The following is a 25,562-nucleotide window of genomic DNA, read 5'->3' on the forward strand; positions in this document are numbered from 1 at the left end:
TAAAGAAAAAAAAAATTATACCAGATTATGTTATTACTGAAGAGATTCCTGTGTAAACCCGCACAGAAATCCTAGAAGTTACTGAGCCTCACTGAGCATGTGTTGTAACTAATGTCAAATGGAGAAAAAATAATAGCATCTAGATTTATATAATATGCTTTTGCCATTTATAATAGTTATGTATGCCACAAATACTGTATGTGCCTGTGAATATGTTCTAATTACCCCAGTAAGTCCACTTTTTAAAGTCCAGTTCTCTGTTTCTGTGTGCTTTCACTAGTGTTCTGTCACTGACTTGTATAGTACAAGTTACCATTACACCTCACACTTAAATGCTGAAATGCTATTTACCATGCTGCCACTTACACATACTGTAGTATAACGTTCCTTTCATACAAGATTTAACCTAAGTACATATCTGGTATAGTTGCTTCTGTTTGGTTCTAATGTATTAGTCCCTGCAAATATGCTACTGTTTTAGAAATGTCTCCCTCTTCCACCCATTTTCTATCATATCTGAGTTATAACACTAATAGTCATGCATACTGGACATTTTTTGTCAGAGGACATTCTGAAGTTAAGTAAGTTGCTCAGAAACAGAGAAGGGGGATCAGCTCATTTTCTTTTGTGTTCCCTACTGGCAAAGTAACTATTTGGAACTGGGAGCAGGAGGGAAGATGAACTCAATTTGGGTGCAGAACAAATCAAAGATTTTAATATTAGCAACAGGAGACAAACAGCTCAGAAGTACATTCAGCTACAGTTTTGGCCAATACATTATCACTGATAGTCTTTGGCAGTAATTTATCTATTACAGTGTTAAGCAGTCCTCTCAGCCCTCTTATGAGCTTGATTCCATTATAGTATCCTAGCTGGGGAGTTATAATATCTTTTCTGTTATGATATGGATTCTACAACTGTAGCCTTTCTATAATAGAATAACAGTTATTACGGAATTGATATGAAGTGCTTCAGAAGAGAGCATAGTGTGTGAGAAACATATTGTGAGACTGTACCTCATTTAGGGGTCCTAACAGTTTGATGGAAGGTAGAATGAAAGCTCCCATGTCTCTATCAGGAAATACTGTCTTGTCCCATTAAAAATTCACACACAATTCAAGAACAGTGCAATTAGTAAATTTTATATATAAAACATATATCTATATTTCATCTGTATTTATATCCATGCTGTTCCTTCCATGTGGAAGCTTGTTAAATGCAGACCTGAAAGTATTTATTTACAGAGAATAATAGGAAGCAGAAGTTGATAATGACCATATTTTGAAATCAACATGCACTTTAATTTTCAATGAAAGAGAGAAAGACTCATCATTCTTTTATGCTAAGGAGTAAAAAAATATTTTTCCAAACCTCAAACCTACCATATTTTCCAGTCCCATGCTGCTCTCCAATATAATTTAGCAAAGTACATTTTTTGCCTTAAGCTAATTATTTTGTTATAAGGCTGAAACATATCCATTATATACTTCCATCTGTGCCAGCAAAATCAGAACTGTCTTTCTGGATTGCTACAGTTTCATTTGCTTTCCTTAGTTTTGAGTCTTACAGCTGGAGGAGCACATCAGTTTACAGATTTTATATGGCTCTTGCTCAGTTGTATGAAGGGAAGGGGAGGAATGTTTGCAGTTCATTCAATTGTTCAAAGATATCTTAGTAGAAGAGGTGCTCAAATGCTCCACTGATAAACACCGGTTTACTGTTTCTTAGTAAAACTGGCCCTCTACATAGTAGATGAGTCTTTCTTACACTTTTGAGTTGTTCTAGTATTACATATCTACTTTCAGGGTACTTCACAGCAACCATTAGCCATTTCATCCATATTTAGATGTATTGGTGTTTTTAGTCTTTTGTAAGAACCTTGCAGTATATTCAAATATTATTCTAACAGACAGGTCCGTAGTAATAAATGCAAGTTTACTGTTCACAGCTTTGAAGTGACAACTTTTTATGTATCACACAGCCACATCAATGAAGTTAGTCATAACTATTAGACGACAGTCCTTGCTGAGAGTGTAGCAAAATGGGATCATGCCTGTATCAGGCATGCTGCTTTTCAGCAAAAAGAGAATGATCCCACTACAATTTCTAGATCAGCTCATGTTTACAGAAAATAAAGTAGGACTTATAAGGCTGCTTTATTCATACTTGGGATTGAAATCTAGGAACAGATCTTACACTCCCACAACAGAACTGCAAATTTTCCCCATTCTCTACACTGGTATTTAAGGAAAAGATGAACCAAACTACTTTACCAACATTTCTATGACCCATGGACTGAACCAGTATTCTGCTGTTCCCAAAGACAGCTCAGGAAGGAAGAAAGCATTAAAATGTCCCTTTCAGGTAGAGATTGTATATTTGATATGTGATAGCCCTGTAAGAGTTGACATGAATATTTTCTTTTTTCTTTCTTTAAAAAAAAAAAAAAGCTGTTTAGCAACTTGGTTTTAGTAAATGGAGCAAAGAAGTTTATCCTTTGATCCAAATTATTACATGACTCATTTAAAAAAAAAGCACTGTATATGTTTGGTCTAGATGTTGCTAATAGGTATGACCTTTTTAATCAAATATATGTAATTGTAGAGGAAAATTGAAATTCAGTTCTGAGGAAATGTCTACTTATTTGTTGCAGCCTTAATGACACATGTCTCCAAATGTGTTCCAATTAAGATTAAAGCAAAAATGGTAATTGGCCATTAAACATGTTGCAAAAGAAAGTAAACTAGTGAGAAAGGCAACTCAGCAGAAAAAAAAATGCTTAAGTCTGTTGAAAAGCAAGAGTAATAATGGAGTTTTCAGCATAGGACACTCTATTATGGGAACAGCTAATTGCAAAACAGATAATAAGTAAGAAATGTAAGTGCTCATGAAGGCAAAAAACTAGAGTAGAGATAATGAAGCAATTACTTTTTCAGTGCTCATAGGCCAAATCTCAGTCTTTCCTGTGCCAAGACCCATGCAAAAAGGCAGTTTTGCAAGACCTGTGGCTCTTTCTAGCATATCTCTGTGTTAGACCATAAAAGAATATCTCCTGTTCAACATCAGTTTATATCTGGTTTTGCCACTCTCTTGACACTGAACAGCCAAATAAAATTTTATTTAGGGGAAAAATGAAACTGGTGCATAGAGCTATGAAGGGCACTTTGCATCACATGGGAGCTTTTTGTGGGTAGAGAAGCAGAGTGGCCACGTTTGTGGTACATTACCTAGGAAATATGCATTGCCTCTAAGCAATAAAGAAGAAGGTTGGTCGAAAAGGCTGTGCAATGCCTAAAGGGGAATCAGTACGAACTGGGACTTGCTGTTGGCTCATGTATGAAGTCACTGCAGAACTTCTTTGGAAATTTTTTCTAGTATTTGTACTGATTTTTCTATTGTTTCTAAAGGTTGTCATCTAGATACATAAATTCAGGTGTTTCTGCATCCAGAATGAAACAATTCAGAGAACAAGTCTTCTGCCTAGCTGTTTCTAGTGTCAATTTAGACATTCTTGGGTACATTAGATATCCACAAGGGTCTGGCAGATATGACAAGCTCTGTAGGAGACCCATGGCCTTCCATACCAGCACCGAGAACCCAAAGGCATCTCTAAAAGCCCTGGTTGCTTAACTCTGTCCATGCAAACTCAAGTGAGGTATGTGTTGTAGTTTCAGCTCTGCTTTCAGTTTGCACCTTGGGACACATCTTGAGCCACAAGGAAAATTTTCTAAGCCTTTACAGCCATGAGTACTCTGGGAATATTGCATGTGTAAATCCAGTCATCTACATACAGCAGATAAGGGGTCTGAATTTCATTAGTCATTCTGTGAGAATGGTGTACAAGAACCTTGGTCACAGGGAGGAGATTTAAGTTACGTAGGTGATACAAGGTGTATTCATTGCAAAAGAGAATCCGTATGTATCTGTCCCTTAATTTTCCAGAAAGTATGTGCAAATCACAATTTTTCAAAGACTTACTTAAAACACGGTTACATTCTCCCTGGCTGCCCTACAAATTATGAGGGCATTGCTGTTGCTGAAAGAAAAGATTACCACATTTCAGGGGTTTTTTTGGCTGGTGAAACAAATGTTTGCTGCTTTATTTTTCTACATGGCAGGCCTATTTATGGTGTGGGGTCATCTGCCAACACACAAATAAGAGTAATAAAATAATAATCCTGATATCAGCTTCTATAAATAATGTCTGGCCAATCTGTCAGATTTTAAGAAAATGAAAATAGGATCTCAAAACAGGGAAGGGTATGGCCACCTGAACTAAAGGTGGCCATTACTATATCTGAAAATGATACCCACAGGTCCTAGCCCATAAGGAAAAACTGAGTTTGATAACAGTTTTCTGTAACTTTTCTGCATATATAAGTAATTTCAGTTGAATTCTGATGTAGTAAACAAAGATAAGATAAAAGAATGAAAAGAAAAAGATTCCCATATATTTCAGTAGAAAATAAATTTGTGGCAATTGTTTTCCTTAGTAGCATTCTTTTATTACTGAGAAAGAGTGAAGCATGCTTTTATGTTGAAATGTGAAATGCACAGATGTGCATACAGATATATCTTCATTGTTCAGTAGTTACAAACTTGTATATTTTAAAAGAAAAAAAATGCACCTAAATAATATATTTAATTTCTTTTTTCGTCTGTATTTACAGAAATTTATACAGGTATGGAGCAATTATATGTGCATCTCTGTGTGATTTTCATTTTAAAGTTTGTGATGTGGGTCTATCTCATGCTTTGCTCCAGCATCGTTGCATGGTCTGCGTTATCATATACAATTAAGGAAATTTTTTTTACTTGAAAAGTGCCAAGTATTGCTTTTCAAATATCCTTCCTTCAAAAACCAAACAAACTAACTTACTGATTTTCAGTTAGTATGGATTTCACAGAAAATGCCTTTTCTCAGTTTATATATAGAATCACAAAGCAATTCCTTTCACGGAAAGTAGAAATTGCATTCCAAGGAAAAGAATGGATTTACTATAAATTTGAACTGAAAGAAAAGACTTGCTATATTTTTAAAGTATTAGAGTAATACTTTGCTTAATTTCAAGTAATATCAATAAATGCATGCTTCTGCAGGTATTTTTTTCTTCCTATCCACTTCCAGGGTATTTCTGGGGTTTTATTTGCATTTACTAGCCTTTAATCATCTCAGCTGTAGAGGCGTTTTGTTTTCTTATGCCACAAAGTAGATCAAGCTAGAGCAGCCAGTTTATAAAATAATGGCAAGCTTAGAGGTACATCTGAACTTTTCAAAATTATAGAAAATGACAATTTTGAAATTTTAATAGAGGCAATTTCATATTTAGCATTAAGACATTTAATCTTTAGACTTGCAGGGACCTCAAATTTTAGGCATCTAACATTGCTCATTAGCGTTCCTGGGATTTTATGATAAGTTTATGAAAGCCTTTGAGGGTGGGAGCCTATCAGCTGCATAAAGTTGATGAAAAACAAAACACAGATTTCTCTGAAGCAATCAAATAATTTTTAAAATTAAAATTATTGTATCCACTAGTTTCCAAAGAACAGTCTTGGTAAAAACAGAAAGTTGCATATAGATTGGGGGCAGGGATTTGGGGGGTGTGTGTGTTGGTTTCTATATAGCCTTATAGTGCCTTTGTACACTGGATTATCTCCCATAACTAAACACATTTTTACTTTTATTGAATGGTATTCAATTTACTTAATTTACCTTGGATAACAGTGGTGATTCACTTTAATATTCGAACTGTCTTTTAGCTCTGTTGTTAAAAGGTGAGTTACAGAAAGACTGAAATTTAATGCCATTGCAGTGATGTTATGATGATAAAGAAAAAAACCTAAAAACATAGAGAACATCTAAGAAAACATATTTATCATGGAAGATTCACATCAGTCATTGGCTTTTACTTCTTATATGAAATCAGTTTAGTGTCATTTTGAAAAAATGGTCTCTCTGTTCTGAACCTGAGCATATAAACTAAACAATGTAAATTTAAATAAAAACATTCTGGAGTTAACATGAACTTTTGAAAATTTTCATGTATTCATGCAAGCCATATAAAATGAGTCTGTTGTAGATTTTTTCCCTATTCATTCCTTACTGACATCCTTTAAGCTGGTGTAATTGTCTCATTTCATTGAAGTAAAATGCTATTAACTTCATTCATATGATATACATTCTGTTTCATCAAATTTATAACAATGCTGAATTGACTTAAGCAAGGCTACTGAAATCCAATGATACCAGAGTCATAAGATTACTGGAGCTGGTTCCCAATAAAATAAAATAAATTAAAAAAAAAATCTTTTATTTAGCTGATATCTAAAGACCAGATACAAAGATCAGCTCAGCATCACAGTTTCTGTCGGAGCAGCTGGTAGAACTGGAACTGTGACCCTCACTTCATAACTTCAGAGCTCAACCCCTTCCTCTGACCCCAGCCTGGTGCCCCAGGGTAGGTACTGCTACCTGGCCGGTTCTTCCTCTCTTGCCCAAACCCCGACACAGACCGCTTGGTGATGACAGCACTTGGTCTGTCTTGAGAGCTTGCTGTCCTCATGAGTGCGTATTTAACACCGGTACCAGACTACTTGGTATTATTCGGGAAACTGCCATCCCAATGACACACTTGTTGTTCTGGTACTAGCCATAGACAGTTTATCTTCCCTATGTTGTCATAATCATGCCAGCAGTTTGCAATCAGATATATTTTGTCATTGATTCAGTCTGTACTTTTACGGCAAAATGCTGAATTTGAAAGCTGTTGTCAGATTTAATTCCTTAAAATGTTAGTAGCAAATGGCTGCTTTATTAAATTATTTTCCAGAAAGAATCACAACATAGAAGAGATGCCGTTTCTGATTATAAGAGAATTCTGTAGTACACATCAAAATGTTTCAGGTACAGATTTATGCTATAAAACAAACAAACAAACATCAATAGTGTCACATAAAGAAATGAAAACTTATCTCAAGTAATTTATTTTCTATGTCATTTTTATAAATTGTGCTTTTGACTTTTAATAATAGCCTTAACAGAACAATCTTCTTTGGCAAAAAAAAAAATCTATTTTCAGTGTTCATTTATGATATTTAGAGATTCTGCTGTAGAAGTATTATTAACAAACACAGTAGAAGAGAGGACTTATTAATATTAGCAGAATGACATTTCTGAATATGCAATATGCTTCTCATTCCTAAACAAACAAAAAGAGGATTTTCCAAATAAATTATTCATTATTTGATATATATTGTATGCTAATAGAGAAGCATAGTATATGCTATGAGTATATGCTTCTACATTCAGAGAGAGAAGGTATAATATTTAATGCAATACATTGTGCCATTGAAAAGGAAATTGTCCTTCAACTGACTCTGTAATTTCATCATTTCTGCATATTCTTTTAGGGTTTTGGGGGGTTTGTTCTAATAGAGAGGCCTTTAATTGCCTAGTGAAGTAAAGACAATCTATTCTTATAATCAATAAAATATAGCCAAGAATTAAACAAGCAAAACTTGAACTTATTAATTCATTAATGAACTTCCGTGTTTGATTCTTTCACATTTGATCTGTTGGGCATACTTTCTTTCTCTTTTTTGTCATCTCACTATGTATGGTGAATATTACCTTTTTACTCTGTGATGGCCAATTTAAAAATCCTGATATGTCAGTGGGAGAAGACAGTTTATAAACTCTTCCCCAGGCACAGCATTCCTTTCTGTCAGCAATCACAGGCTTACTATTTCAGAAACTTACCAGATCAAGTGAGAACTTTCCTATATTTAGTAAAAAATAGATGTGTTCAAATTAGTCAGCTAAAGTTAAACATTTAATATTTATGTATTTGCACAAAAATTCTCCAACAAATATTTTACGAGAAAATGCAGAAGACATGAATTCTGTATTCTGATTAATCTACTTTAATAAAGAACTTTTTCACCTATAACCTGCTGCTTAATTTATCCAAATAGCTTTACTCATACATTTACAACTTTGTAAAAAAATGCTGATATGAGAGCAACAGCAGGAGTGCATTCATTGTACTAACATGTAACCACCATTGCTTATCACCATCCAACCTTGATCTTTGTGTGGTTTTGCATTTTTCAAAAAAATTCTACTTTAAATCAGCCAACTTTCTTTTCTTGTTTTCTTGCTACTAATATTGATCAGCATCAATGATCAATTATTTAATAATGAATGATTTTCAGAATTGTATTAAAATCATATAAGCAGTTGTGATCCTCTGAGTGAGAGAATGGTCTTTTAAATTATTAATTCTCAACAGTGATGGTTAAAAATTAATTGATTTAGGGAAAGGGACTGAGTGGGTGGGAGAGTGTCGTCTTATTTTCTTGTCTTTTTGTTTTCCCAATCTTCCAGTTTGAATATGAATGAAATCTTTGCCATTTCTGCCAGCAGCAGAAAAAGATTTTCCATGCAGTGATATGCAGGAAAGTTGGGAGGGAGGAAAAAGAAGTGGAATTTCTAATTAAAGAGTGGCGAAGGTTGCTTGAAAGAAGGCACTGAAAAAACTGTTTAGCATACTACTAGCAATTAATATTATAGCACATGTTTAGGCCTCATTTGATAAATAGGATTGTTAACCCGGGTCATCGACTTTATCACCAGGTTTTAATTTACCATTCTTTAGAAATGTCAGGATAATGTAAATATTTTTTGCTTTGTGCTGTTTTGCTTTAGTATAGCTAGAACAAAAGCAGTAATTTGTGTTTCCCCTAATTCCTTAAAGAGGGGAAAAAGTCTTTTTTGTCAGGGAACAATTTTGGTGTAATTTCAAATTAGTACAAACTTCACTGGAATTCATACCCTTCTGGGAAGGTACCTTGAGCAGGAATCTGAAGAAGATGTATAAACCCATGCTCCTGCTTGCAGAACAGCATGGGAGAAAGGTGCATGAGCTCCTTACCAGCCAGAGATGCATCCTGGTTGAGTTGCCATGCTGCCAGGGGAAGGAGCTGGAGAGGAAGAACAGGCTACACAGCATCAATGATGACAAAATGGAAGACGAAGAGGTTTTTCTTAGAGACCCTGAAGGGACAAAAGCCTGATACCCACAGGAGCAGGATCGGAGGAGTGGGGAAGGATAGGTAGAGGAGGAGGGAAGATGATGACTTCTGACAACTTGAAGTAGACTCTCTCTTCACCTACAGAGGTTCACTCATGGAATAAGTATTGGGCCATGACAACAGGTGAGGAAGAGTTGGTTTCATCCAGAGAGGCATGTAGGCTGTCTGAGTGTGAACCATACACCCTCACCAGCACCAGTAAAATGAAGCAATGGTTGACAATAGATAAAGACTCCCTTCTCTGAGGGACAGTGGCACCCACCTGTTGACCAGATCTGATCTCTGAAGAGGTTTATTTGCATGTCAGAGGTCTGGATTCAGGATGCAGGAAGGAGATTGCAAAGCTTGTCTGATGCCCAGATTACTACTTTTGGCTGTTTGTCCATGCAGGCACCAATGATACTGCCAACAGAGACCCTAAGCATATAAAGGTGACTAGTGGACTCTAACAGCAAGGGTGAAGGCTGTGGAGGCCCAGCCAGAGTTTTCCAGAGCACTGCTTGTAGGAAAAGAAACATCCCGGATTTTACTATCTGATTAGTGGTACAGGCAAGACTTCATCTTTTATTACCATGGGGCCCTCTTTGAGCAATGAGGTCTGATGGGGAAAGATGGAGTCAATCTAAAAAAAGAGAGGAGACCATCTTTGCCAACAGGATTGCTAACTCTGTGAAGAAAGTTTTCAACTACATTAATCAGAGAATGCAGAGAAAAACCTAGAGGGAAGCAGAGGTACATGGAGCTGGAAAGAATTGCCTGTGGGAAAGCATGATCAAGGAAGCTGTCACACTTCCTTGGGGTGCAACTGGGGTCCATCTCAAGTGCCTGCACACAATGTACACAGCACAAGAAAGACACAAGGAGTAAGAAGTCTATGTGCTTTCTCAGAACTACAGCCTCCTATCGGAAGAAGAACACACAAAGTGAGATCGCTCACATTACTGGTAAGCTGCAATGGATGGATGCAAGCTCTTTGGAAATGCAGGCAGGGAAGATGAGGAGGCTGGGCTGAACTTCATGCAAAGCAGTGTTTTGAATGCATGGAGTGTTGCTATGGAATGGGTAATGGTGATGCACTGTTCAAGTCAATGGGACAAGATGAAAAGGGAATGAGTTGAAGAAATATTGTGGTGGGTGTCTGCTACAGGCAGCTTGATCCAGAAAAGTTTATGAAGTCGTCTTTAGGAAACTGGAAAAAGACTCATGAACACAGGCTCTAGTTCTCATTGGGATATTACCACCCTGACTTTTGCTGGAAAGACAACGTGCAAAGACACAAGTAATCCAGGAGATTTTTGGACCATGTTGAGTACAGTTTTTTGAAACAATTGCGGGGTGAGACAACTAGGGGAGGTACTTGTCTGGATTCTCTATTCATGAATAAGCAAGAGGTGGTTTGGGATGTAAAGGTCAAAACCAGCTTTGGTGACAATGGCAGTGAGATGATGGAGTTTATAGTCCTAAGAAAAATGAGAAACTCAAGTAGCAGAATAATGATTTTGGACTTCAGTGAGTTGACTTCGGTTTGCTTTGGGGTCTGCTTGGCAAGCTCTCATTAGTGACTGCACTGGAGGGAAAACTGACTTATCTTGGGCCCACTGGTTTATCTTGAAGCACTGTTCTTTCCAATGTGCAGGAATTCAAGCAGATGTGACAGAAAAATGGACAAATGGAGAACTCCTGACAGCTTAAAGAGAAAAGGAAGTGCACAGAAGGTAGATGCAATGGTGAGCTACCTATCCAGAAGGCACCCAGTCACACAGGAACTGAATTAGGAAAGCTAAAGGGCAACTGGAGCTAAAACTACCAAAGCAATTGAAGGACAAAAAGGAAGAGTTCTATAGGTCTGCCAGTAACAAAGATAGATGGAGAAAAATGAGATCACATTGCTGAATTGACAAAGGACATGGGGAAGTCTGAGATACTCAATGCCTCTTTCACACCATTTTTCCACCAGTGGGGGAGCTGGGCTTGTTCAGCCTGGAGGAGAGAGTTTCAGGGCAACCTTACAGCAGCCTGATGCTTATTTAATATGAGCTAATAGAGAAGACCAATTCAGGCTCCTTTTCTCAGACCACACAGTGAAAGACATCTATCCAAGCGTTCATTTAAAAAAAAAAACCCCAAACCTTATCATTACTTATTGGATTTGAAGTGATACTTACGACAATATGTGTTAAAACTTATGAAAGCAACAAAAGAACCTGAAAGTGCAGGTTACCCCTATACCTTCCTTTCTGAGTCTCTTCACACTGAACCTTTTACATTTCAAATATTTCCAAAAATCTTCTCAGAAATTGTGTTTGAGATAGTAAGAATCATCTTAATAAAATAAGATAATCTTAATAAAATAAGCTTAAAATAAATTATGAATTTCTGAATAAGAAAAACACATTTTTATCCATAGTTCTTTGAAGATCACTGTTTTTTGGAGGGACTGAGACCAGACAAAAGTTGTTCAGTTACTCTTTGGTCAATGACACAATTTTCTACACATAGTGTAGAAAGAAAACGCAGAAGAAACGCAATAAATTATTGAATCACCAGAGCAAAATGTTTGAAATAAAAATCATGCATAGAAGCCAGGGGTCTGAGAGTATATTGAGAGTTTAAAAAACAAAAGGTAATACTTTTCTGAAATATATAGTTAACTCATGAAACTTTGCCACAAGATATTGAGATTAAAAACTTAAAAATCAGTAGCATTCATATGACAGAACTATGCACAGTCCTATTTATACTGGACAAATATTTGTAAATAATATAAACCTGTGGCCTTCAGGACATATGTCCTCACTGTTTCTTATTGCCTCTTTATTTTCCGGTTGTTCGCCAAAACTCTGTTATGCTCTCATCCAAAAAGTGGCGGTATGTAGTGTTGGAGAATACTACAGTAGAGGAAAACTGATGCAGAGAGGCATGATTTTTGCTTTATCTACCAGAAATGTCTACCCCCACAAACACTTAGCATGTCAGAGGATGGGCAAATCTGTTTAAAGGTTCTTCCATCAATGCAGAAGAAAAACAAGTACTGCATTACTGGATCATCTGACAGTTCCACTTAGGACTGTGAACCATGTGTTAAGCTTATTTGTGTGGGTGTGAACTCCACTTTAAGAATCAGCAGGGTTGTCACCCATGTCAACCAGTTGTGATATAAAGATAAAAACTTCAGGGCAAAATCTCAATGGTGCCATATGGCAGGTTTTGCTATGCAATTTCATGAATTCCAGATCTGAGACTGTCGGCTGCCCATGGCAGATCACCCAGCACCAGAGAGACCACTGGTGACATAAAGACAGGGAACAACCTGTGCTGTTCTTCTTCTCCTCTGTCAGCATGACTACTGGGGTCAGAGGGTTGTTGGGTTTTTTAACCTCAATTCTGTTCCTACTTGTTGCTTTTGCTATTAGAAGCCTTATGAATTCAGCTCTTAGATGCCTCTGTCTTACAGTAAGGAATCAGCTCACCTAAAATCCTGCTGACATTTTGGACAGCGTGCGTCTCGTTATTATGAAGAAGGCCTGTTCATAGCCAGTGTGCTACTACGTGATTAACAGTTACTGTAAAACAAAGGAAGGCAGCTAATGTGGAATAGGCCAACAAAATTTTGTCTACGACAACAGTACAAGCAAAGGAGGAGATATATGGGTTCAGCTGACTGCAGACAATAGTAAGCGTATAATAACTGTGCGCCTGACCATCCTCTTTTAGAGCAGAGCCCAAACCATTTTACTGACAACATATCTCAGTAAATATAAAAGCACATTTCCCAAGTTAAAGTTAAATAACATTCAGTCTCATGGATACTTTAATATCAAAGTTATCCAATGAGTGTTTTTCGTCCTTTCACCATACCCTACAAATTTAAAGATTTTTAAGCTTTCAGACAAATCACAGAATGGCACTAAGTGGCACTGTAGCTTGATCTCAACCACTATGCTGTAGTTACGGTCTTGTTCTTCTGAAACCATAATAAAATATATAATATATTCCTCCAGAATAAGCTAACCACCTAACCGATTCAGTTTCCCTAAAATTATATCCAAAAAACCTGTATGAATTGCCAGTTCTGTTAGTTAGCAACTGGTCTACAAACTTAAAGCTGCCACATACAATAGGCGACCTGTAACACTGGTTGATTCTTTGTCAGGAATTCTTGTTTGAAATGTTGAGCCTGAACAGAAATTGAAAATTCTCAGTACTGTTATCCATCTCATGAACATGGCTTACCTCATGTACAGGGTGCGGGTGCCCAGGGGCTGGCGGTGAGGGGCCGCAGAGATGGCCTCTGTGAGGAGGGTCCGTGCCGGACACAGACGGTTCCAGCCGGCTCCAACCCACCCACCGCCGGGCACGGCTCAGCCCCGCAGCCAACGAGGGGAAAACCTGGGTGAGAAAGGGCAGAAACGGGACGCAGGTGGTCAGGAGTGAGGTAAAAAGTGTGAGAAACAGCCCTGTGAGCACCCAGGAGGAGGAGGAGGAGGGTGAGGAGGAGCTCCAGGCACCTCAGCAGAGGTTCCCCGGCAGCCGGTGGAGAAGACTGGGCTGGAACCGGTTTTCCTGACGGGAACCGCGGCCCCTGGAGAGTCCACGCTGGAGCAGGGGAAGAGTGTGAGGAGGAAGGATCGGCAGAGAGGAGCTGTTATGGACTGACCACAACCCCCCATTCCCCGTCCCCCTGCGCTGCTCGGGGTGGGGAGGAGGTGGAGGAGTCGGGAGCGAAGGAGTGAAGCTGGGCCTGGGAAGAAGAGGGGGATGGAGGAAGGTGGTTTTAGTTTTGTGTTTGTTTCTCATCATCCTATTCTATTGTTAATTGGCAATTAATTCGATCAGCTTTCCTCGAGTTGAGTCTGTTTTACCTGTGACAGTAATTGGTAAGTGATGTCCATATCTTTATCTCGACCCACAAGGTTTTTTACCTCATTTTCTCCACCCACCCTGTTGAGGGGGAGCGAGTGCGCAGCTGGGTGGGCATCTGCCAGCCAGCCAAGGTCAACCCACCACAACACAGCTGTATGAAGTTGATTTTCCACATGACTACCCAGGTGCTTTAAGTTGTAGTGTCACATTGCCCATCACTGGGTTAAGGTCACAGCCTGTCTAAGGAAGAGGGAGGTTGTTGGGGCAGGGAGAAGCTGCTCCAGGAAGGAATGGCTGGGCACCCAGAGCTGGGGCAAGGGCAAGAGCCTGGCCTCAGCAGTCACAGAAAGGCAGGTGGGCTTCAAAGGGGCTCAGAGGGCCTTGTGTACAGTTTGTTGCAGCCCCGAAAGCCACCAAGCTCTGTCTGAAACTAAGCCTGAAAGAACAGACTTGCCTTCAGCAATACTGAGGGAAAAGGGAGGCAGCTTTACAAACCCAAACCCATTTGATCTCTGTTCTCTCTGGCCTCATCATTTTGAGTTTCACTACTGGCAAACATGAATCAGTCTTATGTTCTAACAAACCAAGACTCACTTTAAAGGGCCTTTTAATCTTTTTGATCTATTTATTGCAAATTAAAGATTTAGATGAGGGCATCTGCGACCCAAGATCACCATCACACAGTTCCTTGATTAGGCCAGATAAATGTACATAATCTGTTATACACTAGAGTGTTAGGAAAGAGTAGAAAGGGACCGTGTCAGATTTTCTATTGTATGGAATTTTTATAAACGATGGAAACAGTCACTCATTCTTAAATACATACGTAACCAGTAATATAATTTGTGTAGTCACGAATTGCAAGCAGAAGAATTATACAAGGTTACTTGCATTTCATTCATGTTCAGTATTATGGGTTAATGTTTAAACAGCTTGTATCATAGCTGTGACAACAGGATATCAGGAAGAAATAATAGGAAGCTTCAAAGCAGAATTAATTAATTATTTTTAAATACCCTTTTTGAGCTGTTTTAGAGGACAAGGGTAAACATGAAAACTATAAAATATATTGAGATATCTAATTTTAAAATGCAATGTCATTATATAAACAAAACAGATAAAATTGTCTTTTTATATTTGTAATTCTACAAAGCAAATAAATGTTTCTGCATGGTGATGTACATATATGTACTTCTGAGACCCTTCAACTCAATTTTAACCAGGGATATAAAGAAACTACAGCTCATAATAGGCAGCAGCTGCAGGGATATGTTCATTAGTTAAACACTGACAGCTTTACCATTTTCCTTTTCAGGTTTGAACTGTGAGTTTAGGCCTTGTGAGGCCAGCAATCCCTGTGAGAACGGAGCTGTGTGCATAGAAGAAATGAATTTGGACGTTTTTCCCCTTGGATTCCAGTGCCAGTGTGTGAAGGGCTTTGCAGGTCCACGTTGTGAGATCAATGTCAATGAATGCAGTTCTAACCCTTGCCTCCATGGATACTGCTATGACAGTGAGTTCAGTCTGGTTACTCACTTTAATGTAGAGTAGTCTTTCTGTTGAAGCTTCTGTAGCTACTGAGCTGCTCTGGGGAGAACAGTGGATAATTTACTGAACTTTAGCTTGTCTGAAGCTCCACAGCCAGTAGCAGGAGGATTATTTTTGCCAAAACGCCTCAACTCCTGGCACTGGGGTTTGTGTGTTCAGGGGGTCAGAATTGCAGCTAATGAGAAACTTTAATGAGATTTGTGCTGTCTCCTTTGATACCTAAATTAGCCAAACACATCTTACATTGTGCATTCGATGAGAGAATATTCAGGTGCTGAAAAGGAGCTCATGGAGCAGTTAGGCAGTATATGTCATAATTCTAACAAGTCCAAAAACTGCATTAAATATCAAACTGATGCAAAATGGAGTGTCTGTTTACTATTAACTGCCTTCTATCACGTAACTGTACAACTTATGCTTTCACTGATAGATACTTAAAGGTTTTAGAAGCAACTTGATGATGAATTACTCTATTATATTCTGTCTGGATTGGCAGGCTAAGTTTATTAGTACCCATTATGTATGGAGTACTTACTGGAAAGTTTTATGGGGCTATTACCACCTATCAGACATTTCCTACACTTGGTAAAAAAATGTGAAAGTGGTAATTTTCAGAGACTCTTGCAATGCTGGCTGGAAAGCAGAATGACATCTGGAGGTCATGTAGTCAAACCTGCATGAAGCTGGACTGTCAACAGTGCTTGAACAGGTCAGCCAGGGATTTCTCTAGCTGAGTTTTGAAAGCCTCTAAGGATGGACAGAAATTCTACAGACTCTTTGGGACAGCCTGTTCCACTGATGCACTACTCTTGTAGTATCCCCCCCAAATCTCCTAATCTCCTAAACTGTAACTTTTGGCCATTGCCCCTTATTATATCGTCTAATACTACTAAGAGGAATTCAGTTCTGTCATTTGTGCAACTGCCCTTGAAGTTGTTGTTATATAGCCCTCTAACTATTAACCCTGCTTTGAAGGGACTAATACAAAGCAAGCCCGGCTGACTCAAATTTTCCTCATAGGTCCCACACTTCAAGCACTGAGCAACCATGTTTGACTTCTGCTACATCTCTCCCCTGTTTCCCCACATCCTTTTTAAAATGAGAATGATGATTTGAGAATTCCCCTGAAATTCAAAATTTTTACACAAATTTGCAGTAGATCTAATCAACTTACTGGTTTCAGAGAAGATCTTAAAGAACTTACCCCAAATTACTAAATATATTATTGCCTAAAACTCTCCTAGTTAAAAAAAAAAAAAAAAGAAGCCAGTTTCAGTAAGCTTTAAGAATTCTGTCTTTCCATACATGGGAATAAGGTGAGTGGCTTCGTATTATATCTAGTAAAGACTATTTCCTAATAAGTTTACAGATGTTTTCCATGTACTCTACATTGATTCAGAGACATATTTGAACTGGAATTTAGATGAGCTGCAGTAAAGTTCTTCACGCTCACAAAGTGCCAGATCTTTTGTGGACAGCTTGTCTTTGTGGTGCCTCTGGACTTGAGTTGTATCATGTGGACATCTCAGTTCTTCTGCACTACGTGCACTGGCTGCAGAAAGCTGGAATCCTGAGGAAGCTAGGAAGCTCTTAGCAGATGAATAACGCTCCTTGTCTGAAGGACTTAAAGCACTTAATGAATACAATAGCAGCTACGTGTACAGACACAGTGGCAGAATAAATTCCATCGTAAACCTCAGTGATAATGAAGAATCCAGAGACCTCTTTGAGGTTAGAATAAATGCAGGCCTGCAGGAAGTGCAATTATTGCTGTCACAAGCTCCTTATATGGATGTAGCATTCTAAAGATTCCTCTCCGTTTGGATCATTAATGATGAAAACCAGAGAGGATTCTTATAATTAGCATGGTAAGATTAAAATGAAGCATGGAAATACATCATAGGTTGAGCTCCAAATTCAACTCAAGCAAGTTTTCCTATAACATAGTGGTATAATATGAGGCGTTCCTTACCAAAAAAAATCCTCAACAAACCAAACAACGTTTAACTGCCCCATCTCATTTAGGCACAACATCAAAGATAAAATCTTATGTACTTTGTGTACAGTTTTGTGATGGAAAATTACTCATTAGCTTATAAGATGCCATGACTTTTTCAGAAGCTAGTAATGGGCCATTGATTTTTAATTCTTATATCAAAATATTTGAATTGTTTAAGTAAAATGCAGCACATAAATCTGCTTTCATATTAAAAAGGTGTTTTGAGATATTGCATTTCATTTTTTTCAATTTTTTTAACATGTCCACACCTTTTAGGTAAGACTAGTCCAAATCTCTTCCAGATAGCAGTCATAACTGTAACGTACTTAATTTTACTACATTCAGTTCTTGTTCTAAAACACTCTTAATACTAACAAACTGTCTCTGTTACAGTTGTCAATGGCTTCTATTGTTTGTGCAACCCAGGATATGCAGGACTGAGATGTGATCAGGACATTGATGACTGCATAATCAACGCTTGTGAACACAATTCTACGTGTGTTGACCTACATCTGGTTAGTAGAGAATATTTTTTAATTAAAATGATTGCTAAGTTTTCATCTGAAATCTAAAGCAATACTATTGCGAGTTCTAAACCTCCACTTAATCCGTACACCTGTCAAGAGTTTTATAATCGTGCTTTCCAGCCACTGTTTTTTTCTTTATTTGTAATGATATGGGCAGTGAGAAACAGGAATGCTTTTATCATTTTAAACCCGTTATTGAGTCAACATGGATATTTGGGGAATTCAAAAGGAGCAGAATATTTTCAAATAGGTGTGTTTATGGCCTCATTATAAGTGACAGGAATACTCATTTACACCTATGACATTGGCTTCAAAGGGGCTTAAAAAGTATCTTACCCCCCCAAATTGCTTTATTTTAAGTACTTCAGCACTTATTTTCAAAATTCTTCAGCTATATTAGTTCCTGACACATAAAAAGTATTAAAAATAACTTCTTTCTTCTCAGAAATAAAAGCATTCTATCAACTGGTCCCTTCATGGGAGGAGAGGAGGAGAAAGACATTCACATTGTGTAAACTTTGGCACCAGAGGTGGCCCACGTTCTGTGTCACACCCTCCAGGAATCTGTCAGGAACGTATTTGTTGTCAATGTACTCAATAGGGACACTAAGACCATACAGTATGAATACTGCCCTTAAGAAACATTCAGACTTTCAGGGAAATTGGGGGTGGTTAAAAAAAATGAAAGAAAGGTTGGCTATTTTTTCCTTCTTCTAGTTTATCCCAGCATGTTTGTGAGAATATTAAATTAATAAAATGTTAAAGCAAGGTGTAGAATTCAGATTAATATTAGATGCCTAAATGTAGGTGTCTGTATGTGGTATGAGCTAAGCATCTAGGCACCCACCAAAGATGCTAGAAACCTTGCTGATGCAGTCAGCAGAACCCAGAGAGAGAGTCAGCTGCCCATCTTGCAGATGTCCACTTTGGGTAAACTGAACAACCCTGTTGTACTGGGTGTGCGTGGCAAGCTTTTGGTAGCCGGGGGGGCTACAAGGGTGGCTTCTGTGAGAAGCTGCTGGAAGCTTCTTCCCCCATGTCCGACAGAGCCAATGCCAGCCGGCTCCAGGACGGACCTGCTGCTGGCCAAGGCCGAGCCCATCAGCAATGGTGGTAGCACCTCTGGGAGAACAGATTTAAGAAGGGAAAAAAAAGTTGCTGGGACACAGAAACTGCAGCTGGAGTGAGGAGTGAGAAGATGTGAGAGCCCCAGCCCTGCAGACCCCCAGGTCAGTGCAGAAGGAGGGGAGGAGGTGCTCCAGGTGCCGGAGCAGAGATTCCCCTGCAGCCCGTGGTGATGAAGACCATGGTGAGGCAGGCTGTCCTCCTGCAGCCCAGGGAGGTCCACGGGGGAGCAGATCTCCACCTGCAGCCCGGGGAGAGAGGACCCCAGGCCAGAGCAGGGGGATGCCCAAAGGAGGCTGTGACCCCGTGGGAAACCCACACCAGAGCAGGCTCCTGGCAGGACCTGTGGCCCCGTGGAGAGAGGAGCCCACGCTGGAGCAGGTTTGCTGGCAGGACTTGTGACCCCATGGGGGAACCCATGCTGGAGCAGTCTGTGCCTGAAGGACTGCAGCCCGGGGAAGGGACCCGCGCTGGAGGAGTTTGTGAAGAACTGCAGCCTGTGGGAAGGACCCACGCTGGAGCAGTTTGTGGAGGACTGTCTCCTGTGGGAGGGACCCCAAGCTGGAGCAGGGGAAAAGGAGGAGGAGGAAGGAGCGGCAGAGACAAGGTATGACGGACTGACCCCAACCCCCATTCACTGTTGCCCTGCACCGCTGGGGAGAGGAGATAGAGAGAACCAGGAGCAGAGTAGAGGCAGGAAGGAGGGACGGGTGGGGGGAAGGTGTTTTGAGATTTGGTTTTATTTCTCATTATCCTACTCTGATTTGATTGGTAATAAATTAAATTAATTTTCCCCAAGTTGAGTCTGTTTTGCCCATGACGGTAACTGGTGAGTGATCTCTCCCTGTCCTTATCTTGATCCACGAGCCTTTCATTATATTTTCTCTCCCCTGTCCAGCTGAAGAGGGGAGTGATAGAGTGGCTTTGGTGGGCACCTGGCATCCAGCCAGGGTCAAGCCACCACTCCTGTAGGTACCACTGACTGTATAGCTAGGCTGCATTAGTGCTGAAGCAGACACACATGTTTAGGTGTCTGCATTTCTAGCTGAACTGCATCCCAGAATCACAGAGGTGTGTGAGGGATGTGTGGGTTTCTGGGGTTTTGTTTGTTTGGGGTTTTGTTGTTTCGCCTTTTTTTTTTTTCTTTTTTAGTACATATACAAAGAAATAGCACTTCTGACAAATCCTGGTGGTAACCCTCAGCTATCACTATTTCCTAAACTTGAACAGAAGTTACATGCTTCAAGAGAATTTTCTCAGATCCTCTACTCTGATTTCCAGAGTTGTTTCTTCTTTTCACAGTTAGAACACTTCATGTATTGTAAAATTTTTTTGTAAATAGGCTTCAAGAACTAGTAAACACCTTGGACAAAATTAAGTGCATGATATGGAAACCACAGAGCTTGTGACACTTTTGTTCTTGTCTTTGGATGCTATTGCAAATGTGTATTTCTTTACCAGTAGACTGCAATTAATATTTCAAGCTTTCATACTGGACACATAATGCCATCTCAAAATCAGGTTAGAGAGCATTCCAGAAATAAATTTTATGTTCACAAGGCATGTACTGTCCTATTCTCCATGAGACTGTGTTGTATATGTAGACATTCCAGGTATTATTCCTAATTGCAGATGATGCTTTAACTGAGCCTCATGAAATGGAGCTGTATATGCAAAAGTTTAAACAACAACCTTCCCCCCCAAAAAAGATATCAGAAATGGACGAAATTCTAAATATAGATATAAAATAAACATATCATTCCATCAAGAATGTCTGCTAAGCTTCACTGAATGAATTGTAATATTGATCCAGCGGGACTTTTTAATTTGGGCAAAATTAAACCTGACGAAGAATGGTAGCTCACTGCAATTTTTAACACTGTTTTAGATTTTTGTTCATATGCCTTTCTTGCTTTTGTTTTCTTGATTCATTTGTGTTTGGTTTTGTCCTGCAGTACTGATACATTTCTCATCTTCTTTGTCACAGACCTATGCCATTTTGTTTTAAATGGACTGTGACACAGCAAATCAGTGAGATCCGTGCAGACTCACTGTTTCAGAGAAAACCTGAAATTAAAAAAATCTAACTTATGTGGATTCAGTTACTAACTACACAAAATAAATACTGTAGGAACTTAATGGCAAGCTGTCATTTTAGACCTGGGATTTGATCTTTTTCAGACCTCAATGGCTTTCTCAATATAGTTCACCTATGTTTTCAACATTACAGTAAGCATTCATACTAAAGTGTTCATTTTGATGTTAGTTAATGCACAGAAAAAAATCTTCAGTATTTGTTTCGTTAGAAGACTGTTCATTGGCATTTTTGAGAGTAATATAATTTTGTGCTCAAAAAAAAGGAAAATGAATACAGAATGGGCTCTGCTAAATTGAAAAGTTAGTATCAGCATATTTTTAAGACAATAGAGTGAATTGCTAGTAGTTTTATTTTGCTAGAGCAATAATAATGCATTGCTATTCAATATTTATACTTTCTTCTTCTCTGTTCTTCTCTATAGTATATTTACTTAAACTAAAATTTCTGATATAAGTTTCTGAAATAACTTTCATGTGAATCATCTTTTAAGTTGAATCCAGAAAGGGACATAAAAGACTCAGGAAGTGATTGCATTATTCAGTTTATATGCGACTATATTATTCCACATACAATGTCCTTTTTATTGTATTCAGTATCAGAGAGTACTGAATTTCTTCCACATCAAATGATGCCGTTTTATACACCAAGATTCCTCAGCAGATGCAAAGAGGATTAATGAATTAATATATATTCATAAAAATGGAAGAAGACCCATTCCCTCTTCTTCTTCAGACAAAGCAGCTGTAAAAGAACAGATATTAAGATAACAATCCCCTAGAGAATGAATTTTTAACATTTAAAGGGTCTCCTCCTCCTCCTCCTCCTCTAAAAGGTAATAAACTGGGGGATGGGGAGCAACTGAGGCATAATCAAGGAAGACTTAAAAACAGATGGAGATCTCAGGAGTTTCATAATTTCTCCATCAAACACAATTTTCTTCCAAAGATATATTACAGTAGCCTTATTATACAAGTCAAGGACCAAAGATCTTAATGTGAGAAAGAATTCCAATATACGCTCTGATTGCAACATATACTTCACAGCCTTTACCTTGGCTCTCCAGGCAGTAGATGGCATTAAGCAATCAGACCGTGGGATGGGGTCAGGATAGGTGAAGTACACAGCTGAATGACACAACTATGTCAGCTTAAGGAGGCTCCGATTTTCCACTGCACCTGAGAATCCCAGTCACCCAAGAGCGACTGTATACCAGCACAAGCTACTGACAGTCGTACTAGAACCTCTCTAATATGGCTCAGAAATAAGCCCTGCCCTAGTAAAAGTTCCATTCTGCGTCCAACAGCTCAAACACCTCTGATGCATTTTTCTGTGTCAAAGTGAGACAATTAGCATTGCCAGAATGACGCTTGCAATACGTATTCTTCCTCTTTGGTGTTGGTAATGTGGTACAATATAGAGCCTTAAAACTAGATAACCATGTTATCTTAACAATGCATCAGCAAAAATAGGCACCAAAAATGACACTCGTGTGATGAGTTGACCCCAGCTGTCAGCTAAGCACCATGTAGCCACTCACTCACTCTGTCCTCTCCATGGGATGGGGGAGAGAAATCTCAGATTTACATGCATCTAGAAATAATTCAATTGTTCAGCCAAACTGATAGATCAGAATAATAGAATGAGAGAAGTATAAGAATGGTTGAAAGCCTGTAGTGTTGTCACTGCAAAAGACAGACGTGCAGTCCTCTGTAATTGAGGAAAAGAAAAGGGGTGAAGCTTTCTGTATTCACTGTATAAGTAAAGAATAAAACTAGAATAAAACTGAAAAATATAATCAGTAAAATATTTTACCAAAAAAGCTACTAAACAGTAAGTGAAAAAAAAAAAAGAATTGGGTTATTAGCCTCTGGCTATGCTTATGGTTACCAGCAGTAATTTGCAAATTCTTCTAAAAAAAGTTAAAATCATTAATTTGAAGTATTGTATAAAGTTGAGATATTGTCCCTAATCATTTTTATAACATCAGATGGAGCATATAGTCTATATAATATAAAACATTATTTTGCGGTATTCTCATTAAAAAAAAAAAAGGTCATAGTAGCTTCACAGCAGCTCTGACTTCAGTTTTTGCTTGTACTGTTCTGTATGTCAGAATATAATGCAAATCCTGTCACTTTAGTGTATAGGATATCCATGCAGCAAATTGTAATAGATGTTTCTTCAGAGCTTTGTTTCTGGAAGCTATTATTTCTGTGTACTTACCACATAGTAAATTAAAAAATATAAACTGTAGGTAAAGTTATAGTTGTATAATAGTGCTTTTACTGCTATCCCATATCCTCCTTATGGTTAACTCTCTATCACTACTTGATGTAAAACACAATTATTTCCCTCTCAATAAAATGTAATGTTATGGAAATGAGCTCTCCAATACAGTAACAGAAGATACTGTCAATTCAGACCTAAAGAAGCAATGATTACTTGTTCAGTTTCTGTTTTTAAAAAGTGGCAGAAAAAAAGGACTCATAACAAGGTGAAATTCAGTAATTCAGGTCCTTTAGGAACTTACATTTTGGTTGCAGGGAAGGTTTATGTGAAGGATGGAGAGAGAATACTATTAATTTATTCCCCTTCCCTGACCCCCCCCACCCCCACCAAAATATTCAGAGTTGACAGACCGGAGGTCTATTCCACAGATCATCTTTCAAGAGCATAACCCACAAGCAGGTTAGCTCATTACATAAATTGTGAAAGGAGGATTAATTGGAAGGAACTGTGGCATTGAGAACTAAAGTACGAAGTAGTAGTTAACTGTTAACAGTTTACATTACCCAAAAAGAAATTAGTCAGGTCTTTGGACTAACCTAAGATAATTTCCTAAATTTGTTATCCACCCTTAATTTCCATTTAAAACAGAATCTCCTGTACTTTCTGCTAAATAGGGAGAAGGAGAAAAATAATGTCCAAAACTTATAATTTATTTTAGAACATCCAGAGATGCTGAAGGTATGATGAAGTAATGGAGCTTCAGGAGGCTCTTCCTCCTAGCTGGTGATAGCAGGTGGTCTGACACTTGAAATGAGAATAAAGACTAGATGCGTCTGCATCAATGACAAATTTCCAGATTTCTGGGGGAGTGGAAATTCTCTAAGGTCTCAATAAAGCAGACAAGCTCTGCCACTGAATTTGGTCTAAAACAGTACCTCGGTTTAACTAAAGGTCAGACCACATACCGTGAGTGGCATACAGCATATAACAAGCAATAAGCTCTTAACAGTTCCCAGGTCACATAAATTCAAGTTGAATTGTATGCAACTTAAACTTATGCATTGACTTCACTGAGAGAATCCATGTGCTGAAATTGTGAATGTGCTGTCTGACAAATCAGTTTCAGATTACCAATTACACATCCCAGAAAAGAGCTATACAGCAGCTGGAGTTCACTTAAGAAACTAGCAACCGCAGCAGTACTTCTGCAAAGTACTCCTGCTAATACAACTCACTGTGCTGCCCTGAAGATTTGGCTTGCCATCCCTGATATATTTCATCTTCCACCTATATTTAGTTAAAAAAATGAACAGCGTCTTCATAGTCCTTCAATTAAAAGTTTTTTGAAGAAGACCTGGTGAAATAACTCCCTTGTCTGCCTTGTACTACAGAGCTAGTGGATATAGCAGTACACAGACTGAAAACGTAGTCATTATGGGGTGTACTCCTTTATGCTCTAATAAGTCCAGTTGAGTCAAAGACATTGGAATGCACAAAATTAACTATTGATTTACTGACTTAGGATAATGTCCTTCATATTGATCCGTGGAATTATACATTGCTTGCATAAAGTGATTATGATGTCTTATGCCTTACTCATCTAATTGAAAGTTGAAGTCAGCAAACAAGCATCAACTTTGTTTATTTGTTTTATTTATTACCTTATTTTTAAATGCTTTAATTTGTTTTTTTTGAAAGAAATTGCGGACATATATGAAAATTCTTAGCTTCAACCAACAGTGTCAGTAAATACCATAGGAGTGAAAGCCTTCTATTGTCTTTTTCATAAACTGAATTTGAAATACTCTACAGAATTGCATAAAACTGTTACAAAGTGGAGAAAAGGGAGATTAAGAGGAAGTTAAAGATGGGCTTTCCAATGAGACTTGTGAACAGATGGCAAATCAATGTGATAAAGATACAGAAAGGTGGTCCCAGATGGTGTGCTGTAAGTTCTGCCAGCAGCGAGGAGGCTGGTCAAAGAAAATCAGCGACAGCAGGGAAAGAAGTGAAGAAGTTAACAACAGAAAGAACAGGGTGGAGACCTGTAGCCTGTTTGTGGAAGGCATAACCCTAA

At 38.4% G+C, this 25,562-nt stretch overlaps 1 protein-coding gene across 1 annotated transcript in view; it reads left to right on the top strand.

The window, feature by feature from the left end:
- Nucleotides 1-25,562, top strand: part of EYS (eyes shut homolog) — a 1,008,942-nt gene that overhangs the window by 403,399 nt on the left and 579,981 nt on the right. Inside the window, exons 20-21 of the mRNA XM_052781811.1 lie at nucleotides 15,275-15,472; nucleotides 17,900-18,021. Coding sequence (XP_052637771.1) covers nucleotides 15,275-15,472; nucleotides 17,900-18,021 — 320 coding nt within the window. The remainder of the gene's footprint in view (nucleotides 1-15,274; nucleotides 15,473-17,899; nucleotides 18,022-25,562) is intronic.

Source organism: Harpia harpyja, chromosome 3 (genome assembly GCF_026419915.1).
Source record: "Harpia harpyja isolate bHarHar1 chromosome 3, bHarHar1 primary haplotype, whole genome shotgun sequence".
NCBI lineage: Eukaryota > Metazoa > Chordata > Aves > Accipitriformes > Accipitridae > Harpia > Harpia harpyja.